Source organism: Lissotriton vulgaris, chromosome 9 (assembly GCF_964263255.1).
Source record: "Lissotriton vulgaris chromosome 9, aLisVul1.2, whole genome shotgun sequence".
Taxonomy (NCBI): Eukaryota; Metazoa; Chordata; class Amphibia; order Caudata; family Salamandridae; genus Lissotriton; species Lissotriton vulgaris.
In genome coordinates this window covers 905828714-905846371 of record NC_141697.1, presented here as the reverse complement: position 1 = coordinate 905846371, position 17658 = coordinate 905828714, and the positions used below count along the sequence as shown (strand labels likewise).

Genomic DNA, 17658 nt, shown 5'->3' with positions numbered 1-17658 from the left:
AGCTTAAAAGGCCTACCGCCTTTGTAAGACAACCCCAGCCTCTGCTGCTAGCAGCAGATGGCAGTCCCCCATTCAAACCCCCACGTTTGGTGGGAGAGCTGGTGGGTAAACTAAGAGAGAAGAGGAGGTGTGCCCCCCTACACCAACTTCACCCTTCAGGTGCTCGAGGCAAAGTGACGCACATTTTCCAGTGCCCACTACCTTGAAGATGGTGGGACTTATCCAATCAGGGCTAGGACTATGCGGGTGATAGATGGTGTAGACACCCCCAGGTAAGGAACTCATTGGCCTCTACCTGTCACTCCCCTGTAACACCCCTAAATCTAGCATGTAGATGGCACACCGAGACCCTGAAGTGAGATTCCTGATGACCTACGAAACTTGGACACTGAAGAGCCGCAACAGGAGCTCCTCTTGACACCTTAGGTAAAGCAATTCACCAGCAAGAAATTTTAAAGTAGCACTTTTTTTCTGCTGTAAAAATTGTGAAGTTCACCCACTTTCATTTGCATCCCCTTTCCCACCCTGACCCAAAGAAAAATTCTTCTCATCCAAAGTCCTTGCCAGAAGTCAACTCAGATTTGTGAACCGTTTGTTTTCTCAGTCTTCCTTACTCTGTCACTGCTGTTCGTTCATTGCATTGTCTGTATCACTAAGACTAGGCGTTTCAGACAAACTTTACAACTCTTCCTTAAATGTAAGTCTTTGAGCAGAGGGAGGTGAAATGTAGAAAAGTTATTACCTATGCATTGTGGCCTGCAGAAAATATTGATATTAGAGCAACCTAGTACCTTGCCAGGTACTACAATGGCGCTCTGAACTGAAGAGAAATGACAACCAGATTATTAAGCAATGCTCTTCTGAGATTTTCAAAGTAGCAAAATGATCCTCTGCCTGCTGTCGGCAGGTACTGGTGTTGGGTCCTGGCTGACATTTAGGTGCATGTGTATTGCAACTTATTTGGGAGCTCTCCTCCCAGGTAATATTTCAACACATGTGAGTGATTTTAGGAACAAACAGCTGCGTTGAAAGGAAAAGTATTGAACATTTGCTTCACTTTGCCACTAGATTCAAGCTAGCCTGGTTGATGAGGGGTGTTACCCCGAAACCAGTCCCAGGATGCTTGTTTCCGGTCAAGGGAAGACCGGGCTTGACAGTTCGGACTGGACTCTTCCAATGAGGAACAGGGTCAAGACTGATTTGCATATGGCTGGGTCTTAACTGGGGTGGCAAAGTGAGCTAAAGAACGATGATGGATTCAACCTAAACCTGTGACTGGGGGTGAGTGTCTGAAAAGTTTCAGCGCTCCGTCCATCATATCCTTGTGTTTGCTTTGTTCGCCCTAAGTTGGCAGGGTATACCCAGATGTGGGTACCGGGTATACCAAGGCCTGGGTCTCTTGCTCACTTTGTCACTTGATTCAAGCTAGCCTGACCGATGAGGGGTGTTACCCCGAAACCAGTCACATGATGCTTGTTTCTGGTCTAGGGAAGACCTGGCTTGGCAGTTCGGGCAGGACAGTTCCCATGAGGAACAGGGTCAAGACTGATTTGCATATGGCTGGGTCTGACCTGGGTAGTGAATTGAGCTAGGAAGGATGATGGATTCAACCCAGATCTGAGTCTGAGGGTGAGTGTCTGAAAAGTTTCAGCTCTCCGTCCGTCATATCCTTGTGTTTTCTCTTGAAATAGAACCTTGTAAATCAAAATGGTGTGTTTGATTAGATATTCTTTTGTATAACAGTTCAAGTATATGACAGAATAGCCCTAGCTGCACACTTGAATACATAACTCTGCATCTTGTCCAGTGAATTTATAATTGTATCTGATGGAGTAGCTGGAACTGAATGCTTGACTAAAACTTTGCTTCTCGTCCAGAGAAGTTAGTATTCACTATTCGCATATATGGTACTCCTGTTTAATTAAAAAAAAAATCATATTAACCTTGCAGAGAGTTTTTAAGGCACTAAGTCTCATTTGCTTTAAAATCAGGAGTATTGAGTAAAAAGGTCTCCGCCTGACTGCTTCCTAAATTTCTGGCATGCTATAAGATTTTAGAAAATGCATATTGAAACAGACGTGTCTTCTCCAGTTTCTTGACACCAACTTCATCTGGGTGTTATCCATTTCGTCAGTGATATGACCTCCTGTATAGTGACTTGACATGTATTTAATTAACATCTCCTGTCATTACAATTTGTACAGTGCAAAGTTTACTGCCGGGTGCTTTTCTTTTCTGCTACTCTGAATTTCTCTTTTCTGCTTTCTTTCTGTAGTCCAAGGTGCTGAGATCTTTGCTGAAATCCTATGTTCGATGAAGCGCATGTTGGCTCGTGTGTTGGTCGTAATTGCCAGTCTGGGATATGGCATCGTAAAGTGAGTGCGATCTTTGTTTTTGGGTGGGGGGCATTATTGTAAAATGGGCCTGTGTTTAGACAGCCTAAATCTTATCTCCATTTTGTAGCGGACCTCTAGAGACTTTCATTAGATGACGTAAGGGACATGTTACGAAAAGAAAGTCACCTTGATGCCTAGCAATGCTTTGAAATAAGTATGTGCCCTTACTAAGAGAACTTTCCACCATTTAACACCTTTTTTCCATTGGTTACGGCTTTGCTGCCATCATAGTTTCTGCTACACTTTTTCCATTTTCTGTTTTCTTCTGCAAAATCCGTTAATTCTATTTCTCATTTGTTCGTCATTTTGTATTATGTTAAATATTTTTTATAATGCACACTATCACCATTGGTCTCTAAGCATCTGAATGATAACCAGCGAGCTTACTAAAAACTTGGTAATATACATTTAAATAACAAATGTTTAATGGAAAGGCTACGTTTAAACTGGTGAGCGAAATAACCGAATGGAGGTGTCCTTGTAGTTAAAGGAGGACGAGCTTTGTAATTCTCGTAGGGATATTTTGGGAAGTATTTGCTGATATATTCATGGGAGGATCTATTTAAGTAAATAACACACACAGTAGTTAAGGGGTAGGAGGAAAACGCCCCACTCCGACCTCCTAGAGATACCAACACACACACACACAGAAGTGGGGCTGCGCAAGTTATGTTGCTGCGATATAGAGGTGAAAGAAACACACTAGTTTTTAATACTGCCCTCACCCACAGAAATATATGGCATGCTTCATCATAGGGCTGCTAACACACCTCCATGCAAGCCAACGCTGGAGGCGTAGCAATAGGGACCTGGGAAGTCATAACAACAAATAAAGAAACAGTGCGGGATCAAGTGAAAAGTGGGATCTCCACAAACCCTTTAATGATGGACTCCCTGGTCAGAATAAAAGGTAATTTAAGGACAAGTGAATGGTGTTATGGTGGGTTTTAATTAATATGCCCCACTTAGAACAATTCGTTCAGCAAGAAGCCATGAGGCACAAAAATGGTTTTCTGCTGAGTTACAAAGTCAAAAACTAGCTGTTTGCCAATCCGAAAGAAAATGGAGAGCCAACTATTCCTTAGATTAAAAAGAGAACTATTTGCTCCAGCTGAAAGAGTATAAAAAATCAATTTCTACAGCCAAGGCTGCTCACTTTTCTTCCAAAATTATGAGCACCAGTAGGTCCAAGGAAATATAATGTAACAATATGAAGAGTGTCTCCTTAAGTAAGGCAGACCTAGTGGTTTTGTCAAAGGGTCAGAACACCAAGTTATAAAGAGCAGATGACGTATTGGGTTTATCAAGGAGTCAGCACATCATCCGATATAGAGCAGACCTATGTCAAAAAGTAATTAATAACTATTATCAAATTAATGTTCCTTTTTAATTTCTCACATAGCAGTAGTTCATATTAGTGATCGTTACAAAATATTTCAAATACAGCATATTTATTTAAAAAAAAGAAAAAGCGAAACCTGTTTTTGCGTCTTCTCCAACATTTTTCTGACCACAAAGTGCAGCGACAGAATTAAACTCTAGGGGTCTCTGCACTCCAGCTGAAGAGCACCGAGCTCCATCTCGGAGTGCTTTAAAAAAAAAAGTGGAAAGAGCTCTTGGGTTCATGGATTCAATGACCCAGGAGACCTACTGTGGTTTATTTTTATTTTTTATGCTGGCGGGCTGCTGCTATGCTTCTTGCAGCTCTCCAGAATATTTGTTTTTAAAATGGATATTTATGCCCCTGCCCTTCTAGGGACTCCACCAGGATGAAAAAATATTACTAAAAAGCCCTTACTGGACATTATGGGGCGCTCCTTTCAAGGAGCAGTGCATAATAAATGAGCTTCTCCTGCCGCTTATTTAATATTCTTTTTATAGTTATTTGTGGGTGAACCAAATCGCCCACACCTTCTTTTTAGGTCTCGGCCTGATCCAGTGCATGAGCTGGCCTGGCCAAGACATTTATTCAGTGGCTTTTGGAAGTGCTACCAAAGGCCACCAGCTTGCTATTACGCACACAAGCGCGCTCCACGTGCACAGCACTTTTTCCCGTCGCACGCGTGCACGTAATAGCAAGCTGGTGACCTTTGGTAGCACTTTTGCGTCCGCGTGCGCACCACTCGTTTCCTTTTGCCGTCCCGCACGCCTCGCTTCTTTGCCAGTGCGCGCGACCCCATCTTTCACTTTTCCCATATTTTTTTAATTTACGAGCGCAGCCGCTCACTCCCTCCCTCATCACAGAGCGCGTCTTGTGCTCCCCACAGTCACGTACCACGCTCCTTGGAATTGCTGGAAACCGTAGTGTCTTTGTGCAGTGGATGTTTACGAGGCAGCGCATCGCAAACAGTGTGGAGTTTGTACAATTAGTGTCCGTTTGTGAACGGGTAACTTGCTGTCAAACATCCTTTCACGTTTTCACACGCTGTGCGGCATTTGGGCTACCTCCTCTGCCCTGCACAGTTTCCCGGCACTGCCCTAGCACAGTGCGCCTTGAAGCTTGGGCAGTCAGCGCCTTGACAGTGGCTGTTCCAGAGGGCACCCCTTGTCCACGGAACCCCCAGATTTCAGAGGAGCCGCGCAGTCTGGGGGAGGGGCAGGTTCCAGTCTGGAGATACGATCTCGTTGCTCAGCTGCTCGATCACAAACCAGAGACTCTGGTAGCAACGAAATCACAATTTGTATCTATACGAAGTCCCGTGTTTCTACCGCTGCTCACACAGGAGATGGCACACCTTCCTAATTCGTATGAACACATCTACTGCCCTGTTGAACGCACGTGCACTTCTGCCGCGATTCCTTTTCACCCTTGACGCGCGCTCCCCTCCCCCACCGCTCACCGCCACAACCCCAGCCTGCTATCGGCAATTACATGCCCCCCTCTTGACATCAATGATTAGTGTGGCAGGGTAAAGCGCGCTATCGTTATCGTTATCGGTTTCCAAATAACGCTTCCAGGGCGTTTAGATCCCAAGTGGGCGTTATACGGTGATAATGACCGAGAACGACTCGGAGGGTGGGAGGACAGGGCAAACTCCCCACCAAGTAGAGGCGACTATTGTCCGATATGACCGAAGGCTCATAACTAGGAAATACAGATTTATGCAGCTTACTTTGTTGAATTTTTAGTTCGTTTTAATCAATATTCTTGTTTTCTCCTCTTAGTTTATTTATTTTAGGTCGATGGAAAATTAAGTAGCCACTTGTATTTCCACATGTATTAAACTGGTGCTTGTATACTTGCTAATAAGTGCGTTTTTTTAGTTCTCACTAGCCACATTCTATTAAAAAAAATATTCTCATTTGAAACTATTTTCCCTGCAGTAGAGGTCCATACTCTCATGAGCAGCTACTTCAGGTTCATTTATAAATCCTATGCCCTTTTAAACTGTTGCTGATATGCATAGCTTTTGGGCTTAGTTCATCTTGACTGGCACCAAATAGAGACACTCAGAGTGCGTAATGTCTATATTTTCCAAATGCAGTCCGGAAAACATGTTTCCGGTCTGCAGTATTGAACATATTATTATTAAATTAATTGAAAATCCATAGTGCTATTTACAAAAGGTGAACACAAAATATGCCCTATTACGCAACACAAATGCATCTTTTCATAGTAGTGTGCCCTTACGTGTGCATCTTAAAATTCCTTCATTTGTCACCACCACCACCCCTATGGTGCAACTTGGAAACAATATATCAGTACATTTTGCAAACAAATGTACACTCCCGACTGGAATATCCTTGGCGACGTAAAAGGCATGAGAACTCAACCATACATATGAAGAACATATTATAATGTGACTTTAAAAACATGGACCTCGTAGTAATTTGTCTTAGACAAATTCCAGAAAGTCATCTAACGAGTCTTAAACCACTCCACAAAAATGACAGGTGGAGTAGTAAAAATGGTAGTGTTCATAGTCATTACATTTGTGAAAGCTCAGGGCAACTTCTTCAGAGGGGTTAGGTAGGTTATATGAGGGGACAAGAATAAACCCAAAACTGGTTCTCCAGGAATAATTATAGTCCCACTCAGTGCTTTAAGTGGGCAGGTACTGTCTAGCACTGAGTACCTGCAATTCGATTACCTATACTCTTCAGCAGCGTTCCAAAGCTTTCAATGGGAGGGTACTGACAAATTTATTTAGTAAAGAGGTACTCTGGTATAGTGCGTATCCTCGTCTATATTTCCATTTCAAGCACTGATCACACTTAAAACACTGTGCTTCTATACCATGTTTTACAATCTTTACGAAATTAGTTGAGAACATATTCTCAAGTCCAAAGTCCATCAAGCTCATTGCAGCAGAGTTACTTTGTTAGCACCAAAGCAAATTTCCATGATCATTTGTGGAAATCATCTCCCATATTAAAGAACGAATCAATGTTGTTCCATTATTCCCAGCCTTACGCAGATAATGTGAGCAGAATAAAGCAGACTCTCACACAATTTGCCAAGTGAAATCTTACCGAATTTTGCTATTGGCATTTTCTCTGTCGGAGTACTCTGGTGTAGGTTAAAGAGGTTCTCTAAGTAAAGCGCATCTCCAATTTGTTGAATTTCTCATTGTTTTTTCCCTTTATAACTGAGCAGCAATGGAAACAAGCATTGCCATAGCCAATAGGTCTCGCTTTTGGGATCTTATAAGTGTTTAGTTATCCAGCACAATATCCTTGGTGCAACAACATTAACTGTTGCACGGCTGAACACTTATAAGGTCCCAAAGGCGAGACCTATTGGCTATGTCAATGCTTGTTTAAATATTATCGTCCGTGTGGGAGCCCCAAGGCACTTGCCGACTCCCCAGCACTCCTAGAGGGACATGGCGGTTGTTTTACTGTGGGTTTCCTAGTGCCTACCTTGGACACCCACAATATATCAATAGTTGGGGACTGCGAGATGAGATCCAAGACCCACGTGGCACCTTCCGACACCTGTAGTATGTGCGAGCTGGAATGCTACCTTTGCATTCTGAGAGAGTCAAATGTTGCAACCGGTTACTTGGTGCCTAGTAGATGGACAGTTGTGGACTTATTGCCCAAGAAGAAACACCATTCTTTCCAATCAATAACCCACTTTCTTACATTGAAGAAAATGAGGCGCAGAGCCTAGCCTTCGGGCTAAGATCTTGTGCATTAGAAACCTGCTGAAATTTGCCAGATCTCTTTAGTGAACTAACTATAATTGAATATTCCTATGCACTTCTTATGACCGCGATATCACTTGTGACATGGTATATTACATCATTGTTTACATCGATGATGACATCTCAAAAGACGACATTCATGTTACTGCTATTCATGTAACTCCATAAACTTAGATCAGTTTAAAAAAAGAAAGCTGTTAGTAACGAGCCTATAGTCCTAGACAGAATAGAATTACTATGTGCACACAGGTAAGTGCATAGAATGTAAATTCTGTAAGCCGTGCAGGTGTGTGGTTCTGCATATTGAAAATTATATAGTGCACCGTTTACAAACCAGTAAAGTCTGGAGTGCAAGTAGTACTCCATGTCAAACAAGGTAAAAGTCGAGTGCACCTGATGTGGGTTGCTGAGGCATGATTTAAATTAGCTGGTGGGTTAAAGTCAAAGCATCTGATAGAAGCCAAAGCTTGTGCTGATATAACATTTTATAGATTTTATTTTCATTAGATGTTGCTCATTTTAGGAATGTGTATAGTGTATTTTACCAAACTACGCAGGGTTGTTCATAGAAGGCTTCTTATTAGTGGCAAATAGATACCTGTCAATCTCTTCACTTAAAATGTTGGTTTATGTGAAGTCTTTAACAACATGATTCTGTTAAAATGAATTGAGTACAAACTCCTTTTTGGGAGGGTGTTCTAGGATTAAAGTCTGTGGAGGCGTTTTGTTTTTTGGTGCATGAGTGCCAGTAAAAAAGAAAAGAAAAAAAAAGTAACACCCCCCCCCCCCCCCCCATGTGATTTGATACATATATTATGTGTCCAGCATGTCGTCAAAGGTTATTTCTAATACCCCTTGATTGGTGATTAAAAATAAATTGGGCACACGTTTCACCTGTTGAATTTGTCTTAGTCCATAAACTATCTCAATGACCGGATGATGTCATAAGTGATGTTATCAGGGATGTAATTTAACATGTCATGAGTGATGTAATTTGTGAGGTCATTAGCAGTGCATGAAAGGGGGACAAGTTATAGTTCACTGAACTAGAAATAGTGAATTTCATTGTTGTTTTTGGATTTTAAATATGAATTTTTTTCTTATTTTAGCCCCGAAATTTAGTGTCCCTTCAACCCTTGTTATTTTCAGTGAAATTCATTCGTTTTTTTATCTTAATATAAGATCAAGTTCTGCCTCTTACTACTGGTGCCGTCAGGGCCGTACTGGGAACCAAAACTCGCCCTGGCAAAGTGCTCGGTCGGACCCCCAGGGTTTTAGGGTGCGGCCGAGCTGTTTGCCAGGACCGGCTTTGGACGATTTTGTTACAGAGGCCGATATTGCAGCTATGCTGCAAAAGTGGCCCTGTAACAAAAACGGCCCCCAAGGGCCTAAGTCTGGCCTCTACCCTGGCGGCCCACCGGGGAAATGCCCGGTGCCCGCTACAGCAAGTCCGTCCCTGGGTGCCGCCTCATGGGGCTAGATCCCTGTTACATTCCACAAAAGATTTCAATCTGTTTAAAAAGTCGATTAGTTACAATCCAGGCACTGTTACAAAAATGCACATTTTTTGAAAAACGTTCTGTATATGTATATTGGAATTTTTCACATATGTAAAATGAAAAAAAGAAAATCTGATTCTACAATCCATATTTTTGCAGATAGCTGCACGATATTCGGTAATCGGCTAGTGCAAAACAGTTTTACCAAGGAACCATGTTGCAGTAGAAATTACACTTGCCCAATACTATTTTGCTTCTTACATTTTATTATGATTGTGATACATTTAACGAACCCGCTTGCCAGTTAAATTGCTATTAAAACATTTCTCACCTGCTATTGACAATAAGCGATGTTTACTTGGTTCAAATGGAATTTTAGCAAATGTCATCTCTTGGCATAAGCATATTAGATGGATAATGGTGTTCGAGGCATATGAGCTGCAGATCGTACACTACGCATTAGATTGCCACCTGGTGTTGGGCTCGGATGATTGCAGGTTGTTGTCTTCTTGGAGAAGTCTTTGTAGTCACGATAGAGGTGACTCCTCCCTTGGACAATACTGCGCGTGGGCATCGGCTCCATCCTTCGATTGTTTTTTTCCGCCACTGGGTTCGGATGAAAGTTTCTCCGCTCCGGCTAGAAAAACTTTTTCTGCAACTTCGAAGCGCAAAATTTCCTACAACTACTATCGACATCGAATATACATCTTTCGACACCATCAACTCGAATCCGGTTCATCGACGTGGGCCGCTGGGCCTATCTACGCCGTGCGGCCTACAACACATGGAACTCCGTTCAAGAAATGCCCGGTATGCCGCACAAAATTTACGCATAGCGATCATCACGAGGTCTGCAACCTCTGTCTACCGCTGGATCACGATGAGTCGACCTGCACAGCTTGTGCATTCTTCCGATAGAAAAAGACCATCCGGGATCGGAGGGCCCGTCGACACGAGATGAGGAGATCAGCCCCAGCACCGGAGAATATCTTCAATGACGAGGTTCCACTTGTTCCGGTAGAGGATTCGCCTGATCTCCAGATCATATCAGAGGCAGAGGACTCAGATGACTCGAATCCATTGCGTCAACCCGTGAGTACTTCTGCCCCTGCACCACATACACAGCCAAAGGCGAAGGTCCGCACTTCACCCAAGGGGCCCAGTCGAGACCAAGTACTTCCTCCTAAAGCCCAGCCTTCGAGCTCGGCTCCGAGGAAAACCACTACGCCTTCAGGTGCTTCGGCACCGAGCAAACCACACGTGCCGATTCCACCACCTCCATCCGCACCGAAGCCCAAAGATCCTTCGACACCGAGGCCAAAAGACCCTTCGACACCGAAAGCGAAAGATCCTTCGGCACCGAAAGCGAAAGACCCTTCGGCACAGAGGTACAGGCACCAAAAGAAGCTCCGGCTCCGAAGCCGTCCACTTCCAAAACTAGAGACGCCGACGAGGCCAGCTTCCACTCCCAAGACTTCCGCTTCGGTTCCAACACACACAAAGCCTGATTCCAAAGGTTCGAGGCATGTGGGCTGCTGAATTCATATCTGTGCATAGATCGCCGCCTAGTGTTGGGTCCGGATGATTGCACATTGTTGTCCTGGAAGAGTCTTCGAAGTATCACGAGATAGGTGGCTCCTCCCCTGGACTACAGTGCGCATGGGCATCGCCTCCATCCCCAGATTGTTTTTTTCCGCCATTGGGTTTGGATGTGTTTCGGTTCCCTCTGTCGGAATCGATAGTTGTTTAACTTTTATTACTTGAGACCAAAAGGTCTTTAGGATTGGCGTCGGTATCGTTCATCGTTCGGGTCTGTTTATTCTCAGCTCCGAACACTTGCTGCCCTTCCGCGTGCTCTCGGCGCGGACGGGCCTACACCACGCTCCAGACTACTTAACATGGAACGAACTCCGTTCAAGAGGTGCCCGGTGTGCACCTCAAAGTATTCACACCTCGACGTGCACCCAGTGTGCAACAAGTGTTTGTCACCGGACCACGATGAGGCCAGGTGTATGGCCTGCTCCAAATTCCGGTGTAAGAAGACTCTTAAGCTTCGTCGGGCCGCTAGACTCCAGGCCCAGTTATCAGCGCCCCCGCCAGACAACATCTTCGAGGAAGACGTTGAGGACGACACCATCTTACAAGTTTCGGACTCCAGCCCAGCGTCGGAAGAGGACAACTACGACGCAGGGGACGAGGAGTTTGAAGAAGTCGTCGGAGAGGTAGGGGACGACGACGGGGCCATTGCCACCGTGGAGGATAGCTCAGAGGACGAGCATCCTCAGACTAGCTCAGGGGTCAATCCCCATTATACGGCCCAGGTCGAGGGATCGCCTTCGGGCCTTACCCAAGATCTCGATACTCGTTCCACGACCCCGCCTCCGGGCCCGGCCACGGACATTGGTGATGCGCCACTCCCGGTGAAGAAAACGAAAGTGAAACCATCAGGGTCCACACCAACGGTATCGAAACTGAAAGTGAAAGTCGCACTGGTGGAACAGAAGGCTCCAGAGGCCTCAGCGACTAAGGGGTCCAAAATGGCCGCCGTCATCAAGAGCCAAGCCAAGATGGCCGACCCGAAGACCCCGGTGTCGAAGGCGAAGACGACCGACGCGGCTGCGTCGGCGCCGAAAGTGGTCGAGGTCGATGACCCGAAAAAGGCCTCGAAGAAGCGTCGAGACGACCCCAGGGCTCTGGCTGCGCCGATTCCGGTCGTCAAGGTCAAGGGTGGCGATGCGTCGGCTTCGAAGACCGTGCCTTTGATCGCCGACCCTATTCCGGACTCAGGTGATTCGCTCGGGCCGGGCCAGCCCTCCCCGTCCTTAACCAAAAAGGTCACGGAATCCCTTCAACGGATTCGGAAGGACGCATCCGCTCCCGCACCGAAGGATGTGGTGCCGAAGCCTTCACAGAAACCGGCAAAGGCGCAGGCGCCGATCCACTTCACGCTGCCGCCGAAGACGACGCCGAAGGCTTTCGCTCCAAAGCATGGGGCCGGGGTGCCTTTGAAGCTGGCGTCGACGCCTAAGCCGTCGTTAGTGGTGCCGAAGCCTCGTCTCCAGCCACTCGCGGACGAGGAGCGTCGGGAGGTCGTCATCGACGCCAACACAGGAAAACTCTCTCTCCTGAAAAGGAAGATCACATCGGAGCCGGTGTTGGAACATTTTCGGATCCCACTCAAAAAGAAGTTGGACTCTGTGGGTACTTCTGCCCCTATAGAGCCTGCATCTCCACAAAATCTAGAAGCCTCACCGACTCATTCAAACGCTGGGGAAGGTGACGGAGATGAAGAGGACGAGTACAATTATCCAGCGTACTCGGATCCAGAGGAGGTCAATGTGCCTTGGTCTGCTGGAGGCGACACTGAGGACCCTCAGTCGAGTCACGAACCGCAGCTTTTTGCAGCAAAAACTTCTCCAACGGAGGACTCTGCAGCCTTCAACGCTCTAATTGAGAGAGCTGCGGCTAATCATGATGTCGACCTCCATTCGGACCCAGTGGATGTCGATTTTCTGTTTGACACTTTCTCAGTGGCTGAAAAGTCAGTCAAGACTCTGCCTATGCTCAAGGGAGTGCTGAAGCACGCGCCAGAGGTTTTCAGGGAACCCACTCGGGCGCGAGTCATCAATCCTCGTATTGACAAGAAATATAAGGCAGCGCCCACTGATCCAACGTACATCAAGGGACACTTGCCACTAGATTCTTTGGTTGTATCCAACGCACGCAAGCGGGCAAACTCGCAGACCACGGGTGATGCTCCTCCCCCGGACAAAGAATCCAAAATCTTTGAAGCCTCAGAAAAACGTATTGCTGCGCAGGCAGCTAATATTTGGCGCATTTCAAACACGCAGGCCCTACTCGCCCGCTACGATAGGGCGCATTATGACACCCTAGAAACACTTCTTCAACACTTACCTGATCAGTACAAAGAGGCAGCTGAAATGTTAATTCAGGAGGGGAAGCTAATCACCAACGCTTCCATTAAGTGTGCACTGGACGTGGCCGATACCGCCTCCAGGGCTGTAAACACTAGCGTGTTACTGCGTAGGCATGCATGGCTTAGAATATCAGGCTTCAAACCAGACATACAGACGACCATTTTAAATCACAGTTAATCCAGACCACCTGTTTGGCCCTGAAGTGGATGCAACCCTTGAGAAAATGAAAAAAGACACGGACACTGCTAAGTCTATGGGGGCCCTCCAGTCCCAGCAGTTTCGGGGTGGTTCCTTTCGCCGCTCCAATAACAGAGGCACCTCAAGGGGTCAGGCATCGCAATCCACGCAGTACTATAAAAGCAATACCCAGACCTCATACACCAACAAGGGTAGAGGTGGTTACAGGGGCAACAACGTCAAAGGCAGGGGACGTGGAAACAACAGCTCCAGGTCCTCCACCACCACCAAACAGTGACGCCTTGTCACTGCCCCCCGACCACACAACACCGGTCGGGGGGAGACTCCAGCAGTTCCTGCCCGCGTGGAAATCCATCACCACGGACAGGTGGGTCAAATCTCTTATCCAGTACGGTTACTGTCTGGAACTTACTTCCACTCCACCAAACATACCTCCAAAGAACCGTCCTATGTCCGGCGAGCACTTGCACTTGTTGCAGCAGGAGGTCACAGTCATGCTGCAAAAAGGGGCAATAGAGCTCGTGCCACTGCAAGAAAGAGGAACAGGAGTTTACTCTCTGTACTTTCTCATCCCCAAAAAGGACGGATCCCTCAGGCCCATCCTGGACCTCAGGCCCCTCAACTGGTACATTCTGTCAGAGCACTTCCATATGCTCATGTTGCAGCAGGTTCTCCCTCTGCTTCGGCAGGGGGACTTCCTGGCTACTCTGGATCTCAAGGATGCATACTTTCACATTCCCCTGCATCCTTCAAACAGGAAGTACCTCAGATTCACAATTCAAGACCAGCACTACCAGTTCAGGGTTCTGCCTTTCGGGGTCACCACAGCGCCCAGGGTCTTTACAAAGTGCCTGGCGACTGTGGCGGCACATCTAAGACGTCAAAACATCCACGTCTACCCCTATCTCGACGACTGGCTCATTCAAGCACAGTCGGAACAACAGTGCGCCGACCACGTGTCCCGCACCATTCATCTCCTGCACGATCTGGGATTCTCACTGAATTACCCAAAATCCCATCTCCAGCCCGCCCACATACAGCACTATCTGGGCGCGACAATAAACACTCTGGCAGCCACTGCGCAGCCAAATTCAGTGAGGGTCGCCAGTATTCAGACGCTGATCCAACGATTCAGACCTCAGCACTCGCTTCCAGCGAAAGTGTTCATGCATTTGATAGGCATGATGGCCTCCTGCATCTCCATTGTCCTGCACGCGAGGTTACATATGCGTCCGCTTCAGGAGTGCCTAGCACGTCAGTGGACTCAGGCTCACGGGCAACTATCAGACCTAGTGTTGGTGAGCGGTCGGGCGTACAACTCTCTGCATTGGTGGAATCCACAAAACCTTTGCAAGGGCCGACCGTTCCAAGAGCCTGTGCCACAGATTGTCCTGACGACGGACGCTTCTCTCCAGGGATGGGGAGCGCATGTACTACACTACACAGTGCAGGGACTATGGACACTACAGCAAAGGAAGATGCACATCAACGTCTTGGAACTGATGGCGATCTTCATGGCCTTAAAGGCATTCAAAGTACATCTGTGCAACAAGGTCGTGTTGATCCGGACGGACAACATGACGGCCATGTACTACATTCAGAAACAGGGGGGCACACACTCTCCGCAGCTGTCTCATCTGGCTCAGAGCATGTGGAAGTGGGCCATTCAGAGGAACATTTTCCTGATGGCAGAACATCTCCCAGGCAAGGACAATCAGATGGCGGACCTGCTCAGCAGGCACAGCCACCAAATGCACGAGTGGGAGTTACATCCATCAGTACTCCAACCGTACTTCCAAAGGTGGGGTCATCCAGAGATAGACCTGTTCGCCACAAGGGAGAACGCAAAATGCCAAAGCTTCGCCGCCAGGTTCCCACACCCACAATCGCAGGGCAATGCGATATGGATGAACTGGTCAGGCAGATTTGCATACGCTTTTCCCCCAGCACCTCTGATACCGCTGGTGGCACGCAAACTCAGGCAGCACTCGATGACTCTCATCCTGGTTGCTCCAACGTGGGCTCGCCAACCATGGTACACCACGTTTCTGGAACTTTCCGTGGTACCGCATCAGAGGCTTCATCTCACACCCAGCCTTCTGACGCAGAGCCATGGCGACATTCAGCACCCAGATCCGCAACAGCTCAACCTGGCGATCTGGCTCCTGAAGTCCTAGAGTTTGGCTACCTCAATCTTCCCCCCGATTGTATGGACATCATTCGGGAGGCAAGAAAGCCCACTACTAGAGCATGTTATGCGGCGAAATGGAAGCGGTTTGTCATTTATTGTGCAAACCACGACATTAACCCGCTAGATGCTTCCATTCAGAACATCATATGTTACCTGTTCCATCTGTACCAATGCAATGTGGCGTATTCTTCCATCCGCATTCACCTGTCTGCGATGGCCGCATACCTTCAGAATAGGCCACACCTATCACTTTTTAAGGTTCCTGCTATCAAGGCTTTTCTGGAAGGACTCAAAAGGGTCATTCCACCACGGACACCACCAGCTCCAGAATGGAACCTCAATGTGGTTCTTACACGGCTGATGGGTCCTCCTTTCGAGCCACTACACTCTTGCGAGCTTCAGTTTCTTACTTGGAAAGTGGCTTTCTTAGTAGCAATTACATCGCTACGGAGGGTTAGTGAGTTGCAGGCTCTCACCATCCAAGAGCCCTTTTTCCAAGTCCATGCCAACAGGGTGGTGCTCCGCACTAACCCTAAATTTCTTCCCAAGGTGGTATCTCAATTCCACATAAACCAGACAATCGAGTTGCCAGTGTTTTTTCAAAATCCTGAGTCGCTAGCGGAGCGGATGCTCCACACCCTTGACGTTAAAAGAGCGTTGATGTACTACATTGACAGGACTAAGGATTTTCGAAAGACCAAGCAACTTTTCGTTGCATTTGCCTCACACCACAAGGGTAACGCTATTTCCAAAGCTGGTATCGCTAGGTGGATCGTAAAATGCATTCAGATCTGTTACGCTAAAGCTAAACGCACTCTCACGATTCCACCAAGAGCCCACTCCACCAGAAAGTTGGGGGCCTCTATGGCTTTCCTTGGGAACATTCCCTTAGAGGATATTTGTAGGGCAGCCACATGGTCTACCACACATACTTTTACTAAACATTACTGTGTAGACGTGCACTCTAAACAGCAGGCAGCTGTTGGTCAGGCTGTTCTCAAGACACTTTTTCAAACTGCTGCAGCTGGCACGGGCGGCCGCCGCTAATGGAGGGACTGCTATGTATTCTATGCACAGATATGAATTCAGCAGCCCACATGCCTCGAACTGCAAATACTACTTACCAGTATGCATCTGTTCTTGGCATGTAGGGCTGCTGACATTCATATCGCCCGCCCTCCTCCCCGGCGCCTGTAGCAGCTGCAGTATTCATATTTATTTATGTTCATAGCATAGGCATCACTCACATAGTTCACTCCATCTCGGCCAATGGCTAAAAACAATCTGGGGATGGAGGCGATGCCCATGCGCACTGTAGTCCAGGGGAGGAGCCACCTATCTCGTGATACTTCGAAGACTATTCCAGGACAACAATGTGCAATCATCCGGACCCAACACTAGGCGGCGATCTATGCACAGATATGAATGTCAGCAGCCCTTCATGCCAAGAACAGATGCATACTGGTAAGTAGCATTGCATTCCTAAGTCCTCGGACACGCCTGCCAAGCCGAAAACAACACCTTTGGCACCAAGAACTTTGCCACAGGACGCTGTAACACCTCCCAAGTCAAAACGCCAAAAACAACCTCTGTCTGAACCAAAAAAATCGACGCCAAAGAAGGTTGTAGAGGAAGAACAGTTTAGACCAGATCATTAACAAAAGAAGATCTACATAAACCCAAAGACTGGACATGTAGGTGCTATACCTCATAAAAAGAGACCTGCAGAAACACCACCTCCATCTGTGGTTCCTGCCAAAAAGAAGGACTGTGCAACTTCTCCTATGCACCCTCCCTCTCCTGTATCTCCTTCCTCTCCTGTCCCTCCTTACATATCACCTCAAATCTCTCCTGTCCCCTCTCCTGCATCCTCACATTCACCACAAACTGATGAGGAGTATGACTTACTACCACAATGTCACCATGCATTCTGATGACATTGAAGAGGATGTTCTGTTAGATACATTTGAGCCATCACACAGATCTACTCAAATTCTTCACATGATCAAAGGAGTCATTAAGCATGCTCAAGAAATATTCAAAGATCCTGTACGCACAAGGGTACTAAATCCAAGAATAGAAAAGAAATATAGACCTGCACTCTCTGATCCAACCTATATTAAAGGACATCCTCCATTAGACTCTTTAGTGGTGTCCAATGCGAGAAAAAGGGCGAATTCACAGACTTCTGGTGAAATGCCCCCACCTGACATGGAATCCAAAGTTATTGATGCATCAGGTAAAAGAATAGCTGCACAAGCTACAAATATATGGAGCATTTCAAAT

General features: G+C 46.8%; 1 protein-coding gene across 3 annotated transcripts in view; it reads left to right on the top strand.

The window, feature by feature from the left end:
• Nucleotides 1-17658, top strand: part of LOC147692482 (Golgi-pH regulating cation channel-like) — a 543103-nt gene that overhangs the window by 361748 nt on the left and 163697 nt on the right. For all 3 annotated transcript variants that reach the window (XM_086938693.1, XM_086938691.1, XM_086938692.1), the window contains exon 12: nt 2276-2375. In XM_086938693.1, coding sequence (XP_086794819.1) covers nt 2276-2375 — 100 coding nt within the window. The remainder of the gene's footprint in view (nt 1-2275; nt 2376-17658) is intronic.